The sequence below is a fragment of the Chrysochloris asiatica genome, unplaced genomic scaffold (assembly GCF_000296735.1).
Source record: "Chrysochloris asiatica unplaced genomic scaffold, ChrAsi1.0 scaffold00290, whole genome shotgun sequence".
NCBI classification, from domain to species: Eukaryota; Metazoa; Chordata; class Mammalia; order Afrosoricida; family Chrysochloridae; genus Chrysochloris; species Chrysochloris asiatica.
Window position 1 is genome coordinate 480,407 of NW_006408808.1, and position 22,933 is coordinate 503,339.

General features: G+C 40.2%; 1 protein-coding gene across 8 annotated transcripts in view; it reads right to left on the bottom strand.

Moving 5' to 3' along the window:
- Positions 1 to 22,933, bottom strand: part of FOXP1 (forkhead box P1) — a 519,679-nt gene that overhangs the window by 49,551 nt on the left and 447,195 nt on the right. For all 8 annotated transcript variants that reach the window (XM_006874620.1, XM_006874625.1, XM_006874621.1 and 5 more), the window contains one exon: positions 8,440 to 8,544. In XM_006874620.1, coding sequence (XP_006874682.1) covers positions 8,440 to 8,544 — 105 coding nt within the window. The remainder of the gene's footprint in view (positions 1 to 8,439; positions 8,545 to 22,933) is intronic.

Sequence of the window (22,933 nt, forward strand, 5' to 3'; positions counted from 1 at the left end):
ATTAAGTGCCCTGGAGTAAATTCCAGCTCATGGCGACCCAGCATAGATTTACCAAGAAGTGGCTGGTGGGTTTGAACTGCTGACCCTGCAGTTAGCAGTCCAATGCTTATCCTACAGCACCACATCAGGACTCCATTAACTGTGTTTGTTGTTGTTATTATGTGCTGTTGAGTCCGTTCTGACTCACAGTGACCCCGCATAAGGGTTTCCCAGGAGCAGCTGGTGAGTTTGAACTGCTGACTTTGTACTTTGTCCAGTGCTGATTAACTGCATACATTTGACAACTCTCTCTAAGGTCTTCGGAGTCTACACTACACAAAAACATTTCATTCATTTGCATTTCTAACTAAAATCTGTTTGCTTAAAGAAAAAAAAAAAAAAGGTGTTCCCTTATTATCTGCTTCTCTTTGCACAAAGTGGTGGTAGTTTGGGGACAATTTATGACCCTCAGCAAACTTGTCTAAACTTTTCTATCTAATATTCTATACATCACTAGAGGGCACTGTGGTATTTAGGCCACTCGGACGTTTTCATGTACTTGGAAAGGTCTTCAACTCCTGCACAATGTCATAAAGGTTAAGGAGAAAGTTTAAAGAGGGGGAAAAATATTCGGATACACTCTGTCTTTCTTTTCATAAAACAACTCAAAAGGAAAAACATAACAAAATATCAAGCTAATTATGTAATAATCAAAGACTTGTCACTTGGCATCTTGGGGGAGGGGGAGGCGGGATGGATGACAAGCTAGTTAGTTTTCTCAAGATTTCCATTTTGAATTGGAATTCTATTTGCATACGGCCACCACTGTAGAAGGCAATTCCTTCTCCACGTGCTCCTTTCCGGCCGCACAAACTAGAGTTCATTTCACTGCAGAACATTCAGGCAAGCAAGCCCAGAGCCGCGAAAGGGTTTGAAACAATTTATGATATCCGGCTTCCTTCGACATGTATTAGCATTTACCTGGTTTCTTTAACATACACTTTGTTTTTCCAAAACCACAAACATAGTTGCTGGAATTTCATGTGGAAGTGCTTAAGGGCTGAAAGTTAACACCTTTGTGAGCCTTGCAGCCTCCCGGTGGCTGTTAAACAAAAGCCTCTTTGTGGAGGCTTCCTTGAAATGTTTTCTTAACATGTTCCAAGTAGTTTTAGGCCGGGAACTAAAGTAAACAAGATGTTACCATGATAAAAACACTTGTGAAAACATTACAGAACGCACTTAGTAGTTGCTTTCACATAAAACTCTTCACAGTTTTGAAAAGTAAAATATTCACAGAGAAGAAAAAAAAATGGTGGGGGGTGGGGGGAGAGAACGACACAAATTACAAATGCAATCTCCTCTATGGTCTATAGCCCTGTGCTTTCAGAAAGGGCCCAAGTTTCACTTCTGAGATTTTCTTTCATTGTCTTCTATTAAAGCATATATAAGATTTATTTTTGCCTTAATAAATAATACGCACATCTGACTACTGTGCTAAGGAATTTTTGTTTTGTCTTGCAAGGTGCTTTTCTCCATGAGAAGTAACACCCTCCTCCTCCCCTCCTGGCCCCTCAAAAAGTCAAGACTACAAATCACACGTTCTTTATACGTAATGGAACTCTGGTGACACAGTGGTTAAAGCACTCGCTGGGAAGGTCTGGGTTAGAACTCATCAGCTGCTCTGCAGGGGGCTTCAGTAAAGATTTGTTGTTGTTGTGAAGTGCTGTCGATTCGGTTCTGACCCATAGCGACCCTGTAGAGGGTTTCCGAGGAGCAGCTGGTGAGCTTGAACCGCCAACCTTGAGTTCAAACGGCTTTGCAGTTGGGTACATAAACCTACAGTACCACAGGAGGACTGTAACCCTGGATGAGGCAGTTGGACTCTGTCCTACAGGGTTGCAAAGAATTGGAATCAGCTCGCTGGCTGGGCTGGCAACCACTTTGATTTTTATTGTTGTTGTTAGATGTAATACAAAAGACCACTTTAAGAAAAAAAAAAAAAGAAAGAAAGAAAAAAAACAACCTAGGGCAAATGAACCCTTTTTCCCTCAAGCCTGTAAGAGTACCTGGTATTTGTGAAACTTTGGGTCTGCGCCTCATTTTATATTCTAAGTTAAAGACAGGAAAATGTGGTCATGATTTAACCTTCAAATCCACTTCCTATCTTGCCAAATAACTGTCTGAAACTTAAAAAAGAAAAGAGAGAGACAGAATGAAAAAGGGAAAGATTATAAATCCATGCTGTTGCTGGGGCGGATTGCACCTTCAGCCTGATTTGAAAATTAAAATGACAACAACTGACCCAAGGTGGAAGAAGATCAGCGTCACTGTCACTTCACCTATCTGGATGAGAATGGACTGGTTTTTGTCTTTCTGTTATCAGAGGATTCCAAGCAATACTGGGCCTCAGTGATTTCATTAGAGTTACCAAGAGCAGCTGCTGGTATCAGTTAACGCCAACAAATACAAGTCACATGGTACCACTCATGGTTGATAGATTACAAAAAAAAAAAAACAAAAACAAAAACCCCAGTAAAACTCGGCAACTTGTTTTGAGAAGAAACAAGGAAATAAATGTGAACAATAGACGGTGGATCTGCTGATTCTGATAAAGCTCTCCTGTCTGTTGGCTGTGGATACTTATTTGTACAGTATTTATCTCTGAAATCAGGGGGCCTGTGGTGTACCTCACCTTGGGCACACACGCTGCACAGTCATCACAGAAAAGAATCAAATCTCTGGTTTTCATTTACCAACAGTTATGACATTTCTTCCTCAGAGGGCAAAGAAAAGCTTCATTTTGAGACCTGAGTCCCCCCCACCCCCCTTTCCTGTTCTCAACCCCTCTCTTTGTTATCAGTGGCATTTTACTGTCAGGTAGGATGATGTTTACTTGAAGACTAACTTTAGCCTAAGAGGTAACATCTGACTAGATGGAGTAATGGAAGACCGGGAGAGCTACCAGGCAAGGTCCCTTTCCCCACTCATACTGAACACTAAGAGCCAGATGCAAGACACCAATCTCAGTAAAGAATAAAAACGGCAATGATTGGATGCTATCAAAGGATTGTTGTTGTTGTTGTTGTTAAGTGCCGTCGAGTCAGTTCCGACCCATAGCGACCCTGTATAGGGTTTCCGAGGGTGTAAATCTTTACGGGAGAAGAAAGCCTCATCTTTCTCCCGCAGAGCAGCTGGTAGTTTCGAACTGCTGACCTTAAGGTTCGCAGCCCGATTCGTAACCACTACACTACCAGAGCTCCTTGGTATGTGTATTAGAAGAAAACTGCATTTCATAGGGCTTCCAATTACAATTAGTAAACTGCCTTCAACATTTCAGTTAGCAGTTGGGTGTACTAACTGCTTCAACACTCACCAGCATGGAGAGCCCAAAGCCCTCACTGTCAAGACAATCCCAAACCACAGTAAGTACCACACAGGACAGAGAACTACGTACGCTACAGGGTTTCCGAGACTGTAAACCTTTGTAGGAACAGAAGAGTGGGCCGATGGTTTGAACAGCCGATGGGCTGACCATGTGGTTATATAGTCCAACACAACTAGGACTCCTTTAGGACGAGGGACATGGAGAGTTCCCCCAAAATATGGTTAACCCTGAGGACACTGCGAATCAAAACAAAAATAACCCAGGATACCAATGCCCAGTGACTATAAAAATGTTTCTTGGCTGAAAAAAATGTGGAAACATCAAAAACTACATTGTAGGTCAGAGGTCAGCAAACGGTGTTCCCAAGGTCACAAGCATGCCCATTTCTGTAGCATGGTCTATTGCTGCTTTCGTGCTCCAGGGGAAAGCTGAGCCCACACAGTATTTAATGTCTGGTCCTTTCCAGAACACGTTTGGGAACCCGTGCCCTAAGATGGCATCTGATTAAGCAGGACTTTACCAGAAATTTATGGTTTAGAAATTACTGAAGAACGGTCTCTTCAGACAGATCAAAGCCTGGTATCACTGCAATCTCTAGGTAAACTCTGAAACTTTTGGATGTTTACAATTATCATTCTCTTAAAAATACACTTAAGTAGATTAGAAAAGAATTGCTAATAATTTTAGTTCCGCATGCTGGCAGAAACACGACAGTATTATCAGTGTAAGTGCTGTATGGATATTAATATTAAATGAGTTGATAAATGTGAACACTTGGAATACTCTCCAGCATACAACACAGGACTAGTGAGTATAAGATCGATCTCTATATATAGCTTTATTTCACTAGCCTCTGATTAAAAACTATATATACACACACACACACCATATATATATATATATATTTCTTAGCTAAAAAAGGTATCATACTCTAGAGGTTATATATACATGTATGTATATATATGTTTACTTATACATATATATTATATGTGTGTATATATATATATACACACACATATATTACCTATATCATAGGAGACTATATATACATATATAGGAGGGAGCATACACACACATACACACACACACACACACACACATATATATGTGAAACAGGTAGGAAAACTCTGTAAAACAAACCCTAAATAATCAAGGTCAAAGCAATACTACATTTTGTTGGTAAAAATGTCCTGGAGAATCCAAGCACTGCTGTTATAGATAAAGCTAAAACAGAAGAAAACACTTGTACTGGGGAATATCCATAGAGAAAACTAGACTCAGGAAAACAATGGTTTAAGTCTACAAGTCTGGCAATTAAAGAAGAAATGCTGGAAACATCACTGCCCAATGAAAATGACCCCAAGATGACATCATTCAAAGAGGCTATGTGGTTTTTGTTTCAACCACGAGAAGGTAGCTTCTTAGTCCAATTTAATGGAAATCAAAATTGGTTTCATTAACATCAATTATTTCTTTTCTCTTTAGACTGTGCAGATAGAGGAGATATGAACAAGCAAGACGACTAACTTATTTTCCACTACATGAGACAAAAGGAGCTCTGGTAGCGTAGTGGTTACGAATCAGGATGTGAACCGCAAGGTCAGCAGTTCGAAACTACCAGCGGTTCCGTGGGAGAAAGATGAGGCGTTCTGCTCCCGTAAAGATTTACAGCCTTGGAAACCCTGTGCAGGGTCGCTAGGAGTCGGAACCGACTCCACGGCACATAACAACAACATTAGACAAGGTCCTGAAATGTAAAGAAGAAATTTCCAAGCACTACAAACACTCTGGAGAGGAAAAATACAATGTGAATTTGCCATTTACAGACCAGTCGATGTCTAACTCAGAAGAGCCCTAACAGAACAACCATTGTACACGGTAGGTATTTTCATACTTAGCATAGGTATTTTCGTACTTAGCAATCACTCTCCCTTTCGGTGGTAAGGATGCTCATTTTTACTCTGCCAGGGTCAAGTTTCTCATCCCTAAGCCCTGTGTGGTTCACGTGGGTTGAACATTTCCTTCTGTGCTGAGATGGATATGGAAGGCAAGTCTAGCTACCGCATCCACGATTGCCTCAAAGCTAGACCACGTGACTCAGTCTAGGCTAAGGAGAGTCTGGCATGGAGGTTTCCCAGAGCCACTGCAACATATGCACTCTGGGATTGTTAAACCAGTGGGATATAAACCTCCTTCTCCAGCTCCAGTGGGAAAGCCCCTAAATGAAGCCAACACACAGGAAAATCCAGCCAACAGACAAAGATGAAATATTTAACGCACTTGTCTAAGCATCTGGACCCAGCCATGCATGAAGCTAGCTGCACCATTTGATATCCTAGTGATAGAAGGCAACACTACCTTCCAACTTTTTTCTTTTACTTGAGCCAATTTAAGGTGGTTTTTAATAACTTGTAAATAGTCTTCTGGGAAATGCAAATCAACAAGTAAGTGCAGGAAGTAGCCAAGCAATAGTGGCAGGTTCATAGTGGGCATTCAGTTTCCACTCAGCAAACACGAACCAAGAACGTGTCATGTCATGTGTAAACCACAGTAAATAACTGACGGGTCATTTCTGACCCAAGCGACAAACAACACAAATCCTTAAAATAGAAGCTGGATTTTTCATAGGCATCATCAAGTCTAGATGCCATTTCTAAGAATCTTTGAAAAATAGATTATTTTTGCTAGTACTTTATTAAATAGATTATTAAAGCAGTTTGAATTGTTGCTTGGTCCTGGCTGAGGCATACAGTACTTACAAATTATGTATCCATACATACAGCTATAAGATAAGAACTGCACCGAAAACTCATCTGAACTGCAAATCGAACTTGAGAGCAGCACCTTGGTAATCCTATAAAGGGTCACTGTGAGTCAGAAGCCACCCAACGGCAATTAACAACAATATATATATATACATATACACACACATATGGACATTTTATTCATATGTAATACATTTAAAAGGAAGACCCTCAAAGAGATGAATTTACACAGTGCCTACAACAATGGGCTAAAACACAACAAGAAGGCTGGCAAATGACTGAGCAATGCTTATCTGTTGCACACAGGCTCTTTATGAGGTGGAACTGATGATGGCACGTAGTAACATATATGTCTGTGTGTGCATGTTGTTGTTAAGTACTGTGGAGCCGGTTCCGACTCATAGCGACCCTGCACAGGGTTTCCGAGGCTGCCAATCTCTACAGGAGCAGAAAGCTTAATCTTTCCCCTATGGAACAGCTGGTAGTTTCGAACTACCAACCTTGAGGTTATCAGCCCGATTCGTAATCACTATGCATATCTCTAGCTGTGTCTCTACCTCCCATCTGTCATTAGACATAGTAAATGGATCAATAAATTAAGATTAGGGTATCAATATTTCACTTGCTCAAAAGCTTAAATTAACAAAAAAGACCATATTAGCCTTTTTCTTTCAAACACTAAAACTGACACATCACAGAGAATGCTGGTAACAACTGTACAATCGTAAAGACTTTACAAAAATCAATCATACTGACACGTGGTCATTGACCATTCTACAGATAAGAGAATGGGCACTAAGATATTTATCAAACCTAGCACTAATGTCAAAAGAGAAATCAACTTTCAAGTGCTTCCTGCCAAGTTCTTTTTCTCTCATTATATAGATGTGATTAGGCAAATGATGATCACGCAACAACGTAAGCAAGATTCTATAAGTGATTTATAAAGAAAGAATGTGAGTCACTAATCTGAATGAAGTAATCAAAAGGACGGCTGATTAAAACAAAATAAAATCACTGTGCCTGATTGTTGTTACGACATCTCCTGCAAAAAAGTTGTAAGTACTTCAGTTTTCAACGATCACAAAATATGGAAATTCAAATATTCAAGCTGGGAAGCTACGAAACATGATTCACAGACTTTTACTCATTAATCACTAACCTATATTGATCCAAATCATTTGCAGATCCCACTAGATAGATCTCTAAAATTGGTTTTATTATAATATTTGTATGTAGTTCCAGAAAGATAGAGATAAGAGTTTGTTCTAATAGCATCAAATCCACACAAAGCAGCATACAAGCCAGCCTACCTCTGCTTTCTTGGGGCTTGAAGGGGAGAGAAAAGTTGGGGGTGGTAGTGGTGGTGGATAACCTCATCCAATCTATAAACCAACAGGCACCTAAATACACATAATTTATACACATGCAAGTGTTTACTGCATGATAGTTTACATGTATATACATATAATGAAATATTACATCGAGTCCAGAGGTCATTCATTCAATATTATGAATATATTTATGTGCTGTCAAAAATACAGGGCAGTTCACTGTAATTTTTCTTTTTACTTTACAAGGTATCTAATTTAAGGGAATTATTAAGATGCAGCACAGGGGCATTTGGTTCCAACTATGAGACGATGAACAAATCTCTTACTTCCCAAAGATACTGCAATGTTACCGATCCAGACAGGATAATCCACATTTTAGTCATATTTTATCTAACTGTAGAAATTAAACGTAACTCCATTCTCACTATACGGACAAGAATCTGAACAAAGTCAAGACCAGCACAGAGAGAAGATAATCCATGTGTTTTGCACTTTTCTGTCTATCAACTCATTTGTAAAACAACAAAAGGGCCCAAACCCTCAAGTGCAATTGGTTAGTAATTCTATAAAATGACACACCAATTTTACAAAATTAATGTTAGCATATCATTGACTCCGATTAAAACTAATAAGCAGGAACAGATTAAAAGTAAAAACTCAATTATGACAAGTTTAACATTGGGATATATATATACACATACACACACATGTTTTAATCATTATCAGTCTAAAAAATACGCTTCTTTTAAGTGTATGGAGATTACCTTAGATTTAATAAGTCATTGTCTCTTTACAATACGACCCTCAGTAAGATTTTTGTAGCTACTCATAAGACATTGTACTAGACACCTTGCGATTTACACTCCAAAAAAGGAGGTGTAAAACCCTCCATAAGAAGGCATCTTGTGAGCAGAAACACAAACAATGGGAGGTGACGGTTATGTAAAAGAAAAGAACAAACAAAGATCATTCTTACTTTAGAAATGATGGGAAATCTTCGCACACTGCTTCACAGCCTGGCCACTTGCACACACCATGCCCATAGAGAGGATGGCTGTGGGGAGGCTCCTCGTGGGACAAACTGAAAGGAAAAACACAGAAGACAAGAGGATGAATTTGCTGCCAAGAGCCATCTCGCCAGGCAAGGACATAAAAGGCAACAAAGAGCCCACACAGTCAAATGTGGACACCAACGAATCTGAGATTTTCCTTTCTCGTGGAATTCACTGATTTCTGCACTGTTATTTGAAAGTAAAGTTAAGTTGTACCAAAATGTACGCAATCAGATGTTGGCGTGAACAACATACAAAAGAGTCTGACAGGTTGTAGTGCGACGCAAGCTCTCTACTCAGCTCATAATGACTCACAGCGACCCTTTATAGGATTTCCCAGGCTGCAAATCACGCCAGGAGCAGAAAACGTCATCTTTCTCCCACAGAGCAGCTGGTGGGTTTGAACAGCCAACTTTACAGTTAGCAGTCCAGAACTTATCCTTTAGTGCCACCAGGGTTCTTCAGACTGACACTGGTGTTACGTGCCGTCAAATCAGTTGCAACTCATAGCGCCCCTGTGATAGGGTTTCTGAGGAGGGGCTGGTACGTTTGAACCACCAACCTTGTGGTTCAAACCAATCTTGAGGTCCAGTGCTCATCTACAGCGCCACTAGATTTCCTGAAAAGCTAGAATTTATCACCTAATCTACATACTGAAAAATTATACAAAATCAACTATACTTGATTTTGAGATTTTTATTGCTATTCTTCCTACTTATAATATCAGCATTTTCTCTTCCCTTTCTGCAGAAACTGCTTTGATATTGCCAACTGACATATTATTAATCTTTTCACAAGTCAATTGTATCCAACAATGAATAATACAATACGATAATTTAGGAAAATATATGCAAGCTTCATTTTAAAAAAAACAACAAAAACCTAATAGTGGTATAAGATGATGTTGCTACAACTGATGTTCATAGAGTGATGAGCATGAAGGGGTTACCCTTCCAGTTGGGGGCTCCAATCAATATGTAATGATTCATCCACAAGGATACAGGTCAGGGAATGCTTTGATCTAAGCCATGTGGTGCTCAGCAAGTGTTAGATGTGTAACACTTACTGATGAAGCATATTGTCAAACTATTTTCTCTGTTACATTTCTGTATCCAGATTTCTACGAGACAAAATTATTTTTATAGTCATTTCCACAACCTCAGATTCCATCAAACTGAAATGCAAAACTAACACTGGGAGTACTGTCTTGCATTCAGGCCCATTTCCTTCATAGGCAGGGTGATTTTGTAACTTCGTCTGTCACTGACTCTGGCTGATTTTGAACTTGAAGTACAGTGAATTATGAACACAAACATCCACAGATGAAGCATGTATTTTGTACTACCAACAGGATGTAAATTTGTGTATTTTATCGGCCAGATTCACTGAGCATACATATGCATATAAATGCCACTGGCCCCTGACTTATAATTAATCCACGGTGAACATATTATAAACACATAAACTAAAGGGCATTAGCAATAAACAGACACAGAGAACTACCTTTGTGAGAGACCATTAGATTTCCTTATGGCTTCTGAATGACTTCTGAAAAACTAAATATAACTTGAAGACAATCCTAAGCGATTCTGTCTCAAAATAAGACCACAAATCAGAGCACACCCATCATCAAAGTGACAGAGAATTTCACTTGAGGATGCCTACACAGGCACCATTTACATGAGAAAATACTGGCGTAAGAACTAAGGTGCTCTTAATGAGATCTGTAAAATTCAACACTATAAAAAGATACACTCCCTACACAATTGACGGTAAAACTCCACTGAACCCAAGGGAAAAAAATTATGCTTCCTATCCACGTCCAAAATCAGATTAAAAAAAAAAAAAAATTTTTTTTTAAAGAGTAAAATAGATACACTAGGAAAAATAGAATTTTTCAAAACTGAGAAGCAGCTTCATTCAAAGTTTGTGGGGAAATGAAATTAATGGAATTCTTTCATAGGCTTTTTGAAGCTCCCTCATGTGTGTGTTCATATATAATTTACATATGAATTAAGATCTCATTCCTTTATATGTGATATAATTTTATAGTTTCCCATGGTATCAACTACTTCTCAAAAAACTTACTTATTGTCACAATTGTAATTGTAGAAGATGTGAAACTCTAACGGGGGAGTAGTTAATCTTTCATTTCAGGACAGACAATCCCAGGACCACCAAGAAGGAAGAAAGAACATGAGGGGAGCATGAGAGCCTACCTAGGAAGGTGGCGACAACAGACACGGTGACCGAGGCCGTGACATGGAGACAGAGCAGGTGCAGACTCTAGGCCCAGGGACTGAGAAAGGTTGTGTGCCTGCAGGCAGGAGACCGGCTGGCACAATGTGCCCTTTGGATAGTTAAATGAACACATATTCTTTGTTTTGTTATGTGTACATTAAATATTGATGCTTTGTTCATCTGTAAAATATAAGATTATAAATGGAGAGCCACAGGAAGGAAGTAGAATAAATGCTGCAAGGAGGGAATTGTAATCACTGAGATGAAACAAGGTGTATTAATTGCTGAATGTTAAGCTGATGATCTTGTCTGTAAATCGTCACCCAATTCGCAACAAAAAGTTAAAAAAATAATAAAATTCTTGCTGACGAATAATTGTCCACTATAAGGTCAGCAGTTCGAAACTACCAGCTGTTCCGCGAGAGAAAGATGAGGCTTTCTGCTCCTGTAAAGATTTACAGCCTCAGAAACCCTGTACAGGGTCGCTATGAGTCAGAACCGACTCCACGGTGCATAACAATATACCATTTTAGCTGTAGTTACATACCAAAAGTTACCTTGCCATTTCCCTATTTTGAACATTGATTTCCTTCAAGCTTATAATTTAAATGGTATAAATAAAATTTATTTATATCATTCAGAGAAATGGGATTACTAATCAGTGTTAAGTTTCAAAATTCACTACGATTATTCTATCAGGTTGTACTTAAGAAATGCTATATGACAAACTCCTAGCTCCAATAAGAATTTTGTGTGATTGTTTCATTTGAGAACCAGAAGCCTTAGCCTAGTCAGTCAGGATACAAAACTAAGAACTGCAAATGCTTATTCTATACTGTGCTTCTCAGATAGAGCACTCAGAAAGAGTGTTTTAAACAAAAGTATTAGCACAGTGGGTCTGTAGGATAAGCACTGGATTGTGAACCACAACGTCAGTAGTTCAAACACACCAGCCTCTCTGCGGAAAACAGATGAGGCTTTCTGCTCCTGCAAAGTTTTACAGCCCTGGAAACGCTGTACTGGGTCACTTTGAGTTGGAACTGACCCACAGCACTTAATAATAACAACAACAACATGAAAGAAAATAATGTGTGTTTGCTAGAAGAATGAACTAGAAATTAAAAGTTACATGATTTAACATGTTTGCTGTCTTCCCCACCCCCTCCACTCCCAATTTTCGTTGCTGTTGTTCATTTAATTGCCTAAGCTCCAAGGCCTGAATAGAAAACAACTCTGCTCTTGGAATTGATGTTTATTTCAATTTAGCATCTTTTTGAAGGCGAGATGAGGACTTCCCTAGAAAGGCAAACACTCAAGCCCAAATCTAAAGCAAGCCAAGACTTCTCACACATGAGGAGTACATATTTCCACATGCAAGGACCCCTTGACAATGTCTTCATTAAAACAAGACTTATTACTATGAACATTAACCTTATATAATCTTTTAAAGAAGCTTCAAGACAATTCTGAGTTGGTTACTGAGAAACACTACCTTAGGGATTGCTGCTAACATTCAAACATATTATTGCTTGGCATGATTTACAAATGCTTTCCCAGTAACAAAATGCAGACATACCATATAGGCTATTGTCATATGTAACAGATTGTATATAATTAAATATTTAAAATACACTAATACAGACATATACACACAATACACAAAGGTGCTTCAAAAAGGTCATGGAACAATGGAATTAAAGGAAAATGGAATTCTTCTCTAACTTTTTGCTACTCCCTTGTATACTGTTTGAAAGAGAGTCTTGACTTAACACACACACACACACACACACACACACACACACACACAAAATGCAAACAGGCTGCTAGAGGCGTCTCCTGGACATTTTTACACAAAAAAACATGCATATTATATGTTTTTATCCCACCAATTAAACCTTACCCAAGGCATTTTCATAAGCAAGCTATACTAATTTTTAAAATGTTGTAGTTGTTGCTAAGTGCCTTGGAGTCAATTCCAACTCATAGCTACCCTGTATAGGGTTTCCAAGGAACAGATGGTGAGCTTGAACCGCTGACCTTGCAGTTCAAACTGACTTTGCAGTCCAGCACATGAACCCACAGCACCACACCAGGCCTCCATTTATTTCATTTTTTAACTATCAACATGTGAGGAAAAAAAAAATCAGTAGAGTGTGCTTATGAAAACACTGGGGAGAGAGTATATAGTCAGCAAAAAATTACACATAATGTGCAAAAATACTGCAGTTTGTACATTGCTGTACTTTTTACTGTGTAACTGAAAATTTTTGAAATGGTGGTTGTTAAATATGTAGAGGTAGTTCCTACCCACAGAGATCTTATACAAAACCAGATTTTTCCGAAGACAGTGCTTAGCAGACCAATGCTTACCCTACAACACCAAGTTAGGACTCTGGTTTTGAAATATAGACATGTAAATCCGGTCAGGAAAAATCAAGTGTTACTATGCAGGACTCCTGTGAGCTCTGAGAAAGGCTCAGTGAGGGTCATCCACCCAGCAGTACATGCGGCCAATTCGTGCACAGACTTTCCCATGGTGCTGTGTGAAACACCACCAAACAGCAGCACGACTCTTTGTGTGTGTGTGTGAATTATGTGATAGTTTACATGGGAAAACATTACTTTTACATTCATCCTATTGTATATTGTTTCACTGCCACGGTTACAATCCCCTCTATGCATCATCAACCAATCAACCAAAGGTTATGCCCTATAAGCCTACCCCCGGTTGTCAGCACACAGCCCCTCTCCCTCTCTGTGTCTAAAGTCCCCAGCTGCTCCATCTCTCCACGTCATCCTCTCTGCCTCCATCTCAGGCATCACTGCTTCCCTTCTCTGCTCTTTTCCTTTGATGGTCCCAGGGACCTCTGCTCCTAGACTGCAAAGTTAATCACTCTGCTCCTACCTTTACATTTCCAACCCTCACAATCAGTCCTGACAACAATTATTCACTATTGTATCACAAAAGACCTATCCGCATTTCCTGTCATCAGCCCTGCCTAGACAGATTGGATACTACAACAGCATAACTCTTAAGAGATTTTCTGTTCCCTCAGAGAAAAAAAAAAACCTAACAGGTATCTACAGTATTACTGTCTTTGGGGATTTTGCCAAAAGGGTTGTTGTTGTTGGGTGCCATCAAGTCGGTAACAACTCATAGTGATCCTGTATAGGGTTTCTGAGGAGCGGCTGGAGAATATGAACCACTTAATTTGTGGTTCACACCAACCTTGCAGCCCAGCACATTAACCCACAGCACCACACTAGGACTCCATACAGACAGGCCGACAGACAGACAGATAGAAAGAGAGATAGATAAATAGATATAGATATTAAAACCAAGGACAATTTTCCAAGTAAATGAATAAAAGCATGTTTTGCTGCTGTTATCTTGACTCTCAGCTCATGGTGACCTCATGAACAAAGAATAAAAGGCGGCCTGATCCTATACCATTCCCACAATCAATTGTGTATCAGACTTTTGTGACCCATAGGGTTTTCTGTAGCAGATGGCCATTCCTTTCTTCCTAGTCTGTTTTAGTCTTGAAGATTCACTGAAACCTGTTCAGCATCACAAAACATGCAAGCCTCTGCTGACAAGACATACAATGGCTGGGGAAGAAACCCAGGTGTCCTGTCAGGAAGGTGTGAACTCTACCTGGAAACCACCAATGCTTCCGTGAATAAACTTAGCGGTACATTTACAGGATGAATCGTGGTGGGACACTGATTAAGCATCTGATAGTATGATAAAGCCCATAAGCCTCACCATAAACACAATGTTTGAGGGTAGCTCACCAATGTGACCTCTGAAAAGCTGCCAAGATCAGTGAAGAGTGAAGACGGAGCTGGGTTTGTGACGATGTGAACATGTTTGGCCACTAAACTGAACGTCTGTAAAATGTAGGGACAACAAGTGTTTTTGTTTACTATAAACTTCCCTGTAGGATATTAGTACAGGCAAGTTTACGTTTTAAGCCAACTCAGAGCGTCACACCAAACAGGATGCCAAGTAAATGTTCGGTAGACTCATGAATGGACAGACATTAAATAATTACATTGTTCTATTTAATTTCTACGTGGACATACACTTAATTAGCATTTGTCTTTCGTTTCAAATTCATGTAGGAAAAGACTAATGACAGCAATCGACATGAGAAACATGCGTCACGATACTGATACTGATACTTTGTACTGTTTAATTTTATTCCAAATATATGAAACTCACATAGTACACAACCAAGAAAAGTCAGATGCTGTAAGTTTCTCTTGTAAACATGGATGTGTAACCATTAATCGTAACTTTTAACAAAAGACGTGTGCTAGCATTTTAGATTAGAAAGAGCCAATTTACCATGAAAAACCGCGCTACTTATTAAATAAGTATGGGATACTAACTCCTGATATGACAAAATACTTAAACCAAGCCCATACTCAGTATGGGATAATGCCCGTTTTTTGAACTGCATATCCCTGGTTCAGTCACAGCATTTGGAGTGAAACCAGAATTTATAAAATATGGGTGAACTTCAGTCATAGTGGGAATGGGAAAAAACAACATCCCTCTATTGTTATTACGTGCCGTGGAGTCAGTTCTGACTCAGAGCGACCATGTACATATATATATATATATGTGCAGCATCACATCAGAACATATATATATATATATATATATATATGTTGTTAAGTGCTGTTGAGTTAGTTATGACTCACAGTAACCTTGTATATAGAGTTTCTGAGGAGTGGCTGGTAAGCTTAAACCACAGACCTTGCAGTTCAAACAGACATTGCAGTCCAACGCATTAATCACACACCAGGACGATAGACAGACAGACAGACAGACAGACAGATCCACTTGCTAAAGCCAAGGGCAATTTTCTGAGTTTTTAAGTCTTTAAAGGTTCTTGCACTATTTGTCAGATAGTCTAATTTTCCCGGTAGTAGCCAAGAAGGGACTAGGTGAAGAAGCCTTGCTAATCCCCAAGACATTTCCCTATCAAAGTAAACATATTCTCAGCTAACCCTCTGTTCCATCCAAGTTCTCACATCTGTCCCCAATTCCTTCATTTGTTTCCTCTCTCAATTTGTAATTCATGACTACATTACTGTCCATTAAGATTTCGCTACTTTCCCTCCAAAAAAATATCATGCCAAAATTATAAATTGTACTTTATGTTACTGGAATGTTGTATGATAAATTATGAAAAAGACTATGTTGGTCGCTCTGCAATGACTGGAAACTGTGGAATATATTTCTCTTTAACATTCCATTCCTACTGCTCTCGAGTTGATTCCAACTCACAGCAACCCTGTCAAAGTTTTTTGAGGCTATAAATCTTCCTTGTTGCTGCCGTTAAGTACCACTGAGTTGGTTCCAACCCATAGCAACCTTGTATAGGATTTCCAAGGAGTGGCTGGTGAATATGAACCGATGACCTTGTGGTTCAAAGCAACCTTGTAGTGCAGTGCATTCAGCTTCAGCATCACATCAGAACTCCTTTACAGAGACAGAAGACCTCATTTTTCTCTAGCAGAGTTAAGAGTAGCTAGCTGCTGGGTTTCAACCACCAACCTTGTGGCTAGCACACCAGTGCTGACCCTACAATCCCACCAAGACTCCATTTCTTTAACATTACAAGAGAAAATTCATACACCACACAATTAAACCATTTAAAATGTGAATTTAACTCAGTTAACTCACGGAGCTGTGCAATCACCACCAGGATCTAATTTTAGGAAGATTTTCATCACCTACAGAGCAAGCACCACAGACATGCCCCATTTCTCTCTGACCCCTAACTTCCCGCCACCCCCAACCCCCGGACACCGCTAACCTTTAGAGATGTGCCTCTTCTAGAATTTCATATACACAGAATCATACAACATGTGGTCTCCTGTGACTGGCTTCTTTCATTTCAGTATGTTTTCAAGGTTCATCCATATGGTTTATATGTGAGTATTTAATTCTTTTTTATGGCCAAATAGTATTCCAGTGAATGCATACACTGTATTTTATTTAGTCATTTATTAGTTGACAGATATTAGGGTTATCTCTACTTATTCACTATTAAGAATAATACTCCTAAGCACATTTACATGCAAGCTTTAGCACTGACTTACGTCTTCACTTCTCTGGGTCTTCACAAGGGAGTGCCAAATAGTTCATGGAAAATGGAATTTAAAGATAATGGAATTTTTTCTAAAACTCCCTTGTAAGTAGGAATGGAAATGATGGGCCAGATTGCATCTTATATTTAACAATTGAAGACACTGCCTGACTGTTTTCCAAAACAGCTGCACACTTTTATATTTTTCCCCCAACACCATTCTAGTGTATGTAAAGTGGTACCTGATGATTTACATTTCCTTCATGATCAAAGATGCTGAGCATCATCTCATGTACTTAAAGGAGCTCTGGTAGCATAGTACTTCCGAGCTGGACTGCTAACCTCAAAAGGTCCGCAGTTCAAAACTACCACCTGTTCCATGAGATAAAGATGTGGTTTTCTGCTCCCGTAAAGATTTACAGCCTCGGAAACCCTAGGCAGGGTTGCTAAGAGTCGGAACCGACTCCATGGTACATAACCACCACCACCATAGTCAAATGAAGTGCCCATTTTTGAAATTACTGCTGTCTCTTTATTTGTAAGTGTTCCTTATATATTCTGGAGAAAACAACCTGGTGCCACTGAGTCAATTTGACATCCTAGGGACACTACCAGACAGAAGACAACTCCTGCACTGACCTTCCAAGGTTGTCAATCTTCACAGAAGCAAACTGCCACATCTTTCTCCCATGGAGGGGCTGGTGGGTTCGAACAGCTGATGATGTTGTTAGCAATGGAGCACTTAAACCACTGTGTCACGGACTGTGTCATATTCTGGATACTAAACCCTGAAAAGATTTTCCTCCCATTTTGTAGGCAATCCTTTCACTTTTGGACAGTGCCCTTTGATGCACACAAGTTATTAATTCTGATGAAGTTTGACATTATTATTTTTTTAATCACGTGTTTTTGGTACTATGAAATGGTTGTTGAATCCATGGTGACGTATTAATCCTAGGTTTTGTTTCAAACAGTTTAGTTTTAATTCTTACATTGTTGCTGTTCTCGTTGTGTGCTGTTGAGTTTGTGCCAATTCAAAGGAACCCTCGATGGGGTTTCCAAGGAGCAAATGGTGGGTTTGAACTGCCAACTTTGAGGTTAGCAGTCCAGAGCTTATTCTACAGTGCCATACCAGGACTCCACTGGTTTTGTATAGGAAGTGAGGTAGGGGTCCGACTCCATTGTTTTAAAGGACTAGCCTGTCACCCAAGGAGCTCTGGTAGCGTAGTGGTTACCAGTCCGACTGTTAATCTCACAGTCAGGAGTTCAAGATTACCAGAGGTTCCATGGGAGAAAGATGAGGCTTTTTGCTGCTGTAAAGATTTACAGCCTCAAAAACCCTGAACAGGGTCACTATGAGTCAGAACTGACTCCACGGCACAACACCACCACCACCATTCTAGCTCCAATTGGCAACCTTTTCAAAAATTAATTGAACATAAATGTAAGGGTTTTAAATAATTTTTTTACTTCATTTACTAGAATTCTTATTTCCCCCCAACATATTGCTAGCGTTCTCAAAAGAACTTGCAATTAAATTATAAACGAACCTTGAATTAATATCAAATTAGAAGTTAACGACAGATTAAAGACAGTTTTAATAAAACTAAAAACTAAAACTTGTATAGAAGGAGTGCCTCGTGCAACTCTGTTTCCAATGGGAAAAGGAAAATCTTAGCAGAATGTGCTCAGGTGGGCCTCTCGGTTTAAGACGTAAATGGCGTGTAATCTAGCTTCCCATTGAAGGGTTAATACCATTCCCATACAGGGCAGCCAGGGAGCTGAGCTTGGTTCATACTGACCGCATCTCTCATTACAGCTAAGCTGGTTACATAGGAACCTTGCAAGTCACTCACCTGTCCTAGCCCTCCATTTCCTCATCTAGAAAACTGAAGGAAACCACACAAGACACCTCCACCAACATTCTCTCAAGGATACGCAAATGACTGACCCATCTTGTTACCGACAAGATGAAGAAAGGCTTTTAATGAATACTGGATGGGGGAATGACTACAGTCTAAACCTTTCTGTATCCAGCTTGCTGCTGTCGAACTGGAAGCTGGTTGATATTCCCTTCTAATCTACCTTCCATCTGCTGAAAATACACACATGCCAGGAATTAAAACTACTCCTCTTTCCTGTCTCCTTTGACTTTGAAGCTGGTTCTGCATCCCTCCCTCCATATTGTTGATGTTAAGTGCAGTTGAGTCAGTTCTGACTCATATTGACCCTGTACAGGGTTTCTGAGTGGTAACTGGTTGAGTATGAACCACTGATTTTGCAGTTCATCCATCTTCAGGCCTTTCATTAATCTAGCCAATGCTTACGGAAGTCAGACCTGAGACAGGCACTCAGGATTCTGAAGATGAAGACACGTTTGATGACTAACTACTTCTACTTCTATGGATTTGGGCTGGCTGGCAAGAGACAGCTTATTCCCGGCCAAAATAAGACTTTTTTTTGTGACCTAAAACCATTCCAGATATTTCTGATGATCAGAAAGCTTGCTCTCTGGATACGTAGCTTCAGAATTCCCTTTTAATAAAAAAAAAGTCGTCCATTGATTATACCTGTGACAATACCAGGTGACAAGGGATGACACTCTGAGGATTAAAGTTGTATTTTTTTTTTTCATTTGCTTAATTCTTTAACGACAATTTATACAAAAAAGACCTTACTTTTTCTTTTCTCTCACCAAATTTCAGGTATCATATTGCTTTTCCCTTTACTTTGTCACCATTTTCTACTTTTAATGAGATTTTAAGCACAGTGGCAAGGATTTTAAAGTTTGAGTTATAAGACTATGCATTTGAGTGCCAAATATTTCACTGATAAATTCATATCTGAAAAGATGACCAACTTCTAGATTTTTTATTCTAATATTTTTTTCTTGCAACATGGTATCAAAGATCTATGACAGATAGATACAATCTGTCCACTTGGATGAAACACTGTCAGCCATACAGAATGATGCAAAACAAGGTGAGATGGCCATGGAACTTGACGACAGGTAACCTCATGGAGAAGATCAATGCAGATTCACAACAGCAAACGGTGCTTGCTTAGATACTTTAGTACAACTTCTGAAGTGCTTCAGGTTACTGTCCATCTGCTCAGAATCAGGTAGACATCAAAGTGCAATCTCTTGCAAAAGACACAACGACTGGTCAAGTTTCATGGCTGTTTTATGTGTGACACCATGGCTGTTTTATGTGTGACACCGTGGGGGGTGGGGAAAGGATTGTATACACCTGCATGAGAAAGAGTACCTGGTATGTGGGGAGTAAGAAAACAGAAGTGAGCACTGCATCTTCTCTCCTTACAGCTGGGGGACAGTGACCTTTCTTTCTCCTTAAACTTCTACAGAAAACACTCTGAGAAGCAATTTCTCTACTGCAGAGTCAGACACAGCCCCGTTGTGGTCATTGTTCTTAAGTGTCCTCGAGCCATTTCCGATTTGTTTCTGAGGAACAGCTGGTAAGCTTGAACCGCCAACCTTGTGGTTCAAAAGTCAACCTTGCAAGTGCAGTGCGTTAACCTGCAGCGCCACACCAGAGACAAGCAGACCTCACATTTCTAGCATGTTTGGGTTAGCTGCTAATGAGTCGGCCCCACACTCCGAACTACAGAACAAAACCACTGCCAGGTCCTGAACCATTCCCAAGATCTGGTGTGGGTCAGACCACGGTGATCCACAGGGTTCCCATCAGCTGATCTTTGGAAGTGGACTGCCAGGCATTTCTTCCCAGCCCACATTTGTATGGATACTCCAGTGAAACTTGTTCAGCACCGTAACAACAAGCAAGCCTCCACTGACAGACCTTCACACGACGTGCGCTGGCCTGGCATCTCACCACGTCTCCCATGTGGAAGATGAGAGAGCTCCTCAGGAGTCCCCGGGAGGTAGAGTTAACATGCGTGGCTGCTAAAGGCAATGTACTTGTGAAAAATCAGCCCATGAAATTACTAGAGAAGAGACTTCTACTCTTGACACACAGGGAATGACCATCCTGAGTTGGAATCAGCGCTGTGGGATAAAGCACTTGACCTGAAGGTCAATCTGAACCACAAGGATGGCAGCTCAAACTAACCAGGTGTTCCTCAGAAACCCTATACAGGGTTGCTATGCGCCAGAACCAACTCGATGGCACTCAACAACAAAAACAGACTACAGTTAACTGGCGTTGCTTTATTTCTAGCATACAGTCTTTAAATTTGGTTTTCACATAACACAGAAATATCCCATGCTTGTTTACTGACCGGCCTCCCAACAAAAGTTAGTTGCCAATGCATTCTAAGGAGCAAACCACAAGGGGGACAGTGTTGACTATCTCTTAAGGGCCTACCCTGGAGGGAACAAGGACTGCTCCTCTAAAACCGTAACAAGCACGTGCATTTCTCTTTCACTTTACCATGCAGTGAATCCTTGACTTCCCTTCCCCACTACGCTCATCAGCTCAATTTTCTGCTGCTTTTCAAATCATGTTTAATTAGAGGATTTCACATTCCCTCGTGATATGATATTCATGCACACAACTTGCAATCGGAATGACTGAATTAGTCTATTAAGTGCCAGATTTGTGCTTTTAAACAAAGATGGAAATTATTGTCATTATCAGCTCTCAATATTGTGCTTGGAGATGGGTGGATTCTACCTTAACTAACTGTACATCTGAAAACACAAGCTAGCAACCATGTGTGTCCAGGGTGTTTTGTTTTGTTTTGTTTTGCAAATCATCCCGAAGGGAATACAAAGCTACCTTACAGCAAAGGCACTCAAGGCGCCCACCCACTAGCAGGAGTAACTCATTCTCAGTTAGGGATTCACACAGTTTGTACAGGAGGCAGGGTGGGGGAGGAAGTGCCTAGCAGAGAAGATTCATGAGCCTACAGGTGGAGCTGTTCTAGAACCTACTTGTTTAGTTAACCTGAAGATAACTGTTGTCGTTAAGTGCCTTCAGGTTCATTCTGACTCATAGTGACCCTGTATAGCGTTTCCTATAGGAGCGGTTGGTTGTGGTTAGCAGTCCAGTGTTTATACTACAGCCCCACACCAAGACAATTATTACTCGCTAGTACTGATGGTCATCTATAGATACGGCTTGGAGTCCTGGTGTGGGGCTGTAGGATAAGCCCTAGACTGCTAACTACAAGTTTGGCAGTTCAAATACACCAGGTGCTCCTTGGAAATTCTATACAGGGTCACTGTGAGTCAGAACTAACTATCTGGCAGTTAATAAAGAGATGCTAAAAATTAAAGATGGCAGGTGAATGATTCAAAGAATGCTCTCAAAATTCTTCCTTTCTCACTGCTATTCCTAAAACAGTACTTCTCAAACTTCATTATGGATATAAATGACCTGGTGATCTTTTAGCCTGCAAGTGCAGACTCAATACATCTGGGGTGGGGCCCAAGAGATGCAAGTCCAACAAGTTCCTGTATGATGCTAACTGAGGTGGGTCTCAGACCACACAAAGGCTCTTGGGAGATCCCTGGTCTATACTTGACCTAAGTATGACTATTCTTCAAGAAAGTACTCAAGAGGTACCCTCTCTACAAACTGTGTGTTGCAAGGCAAGTTGTTGTTGCTGTTAAGTGCTGTGGAGTCAGTTCCAACTCTTTGTTAGGTGCCATCGAGTTGGTACTGACTCACAGTGACCTCATGCACAGCAAAACGAAACACTGCCGATCCTGGGCCAACCTCTATTGTTGGCGCGCTTGAGTCCAATGATGCTGACACCTAGCCAATCCATCTCGTTGAGAGTCTTCCTCTTTTTTCTCTGACTCTCCACCCTACCAAACACAATATCCTTCTCCAGCGACTGGTCCCTCCTGACAATATGTCCAAAGTATGACAGACAAATTTTGGCTATTTTGGCCTCCAAGGAGCACTCTGGCTGCAATTCTTCCAAAATGGCTCTACTGGCAGCCCATGGCACTTTCAATATTCTCCTCCAACACCATAACTCAAAGACATCAATTCTTCTACAGTCTTCCTTATTCACTGTCCAGCTTTCACATGCATATGAGGTTATTGAAAATACCATGGCTTGGGTCAGGCACACCTTA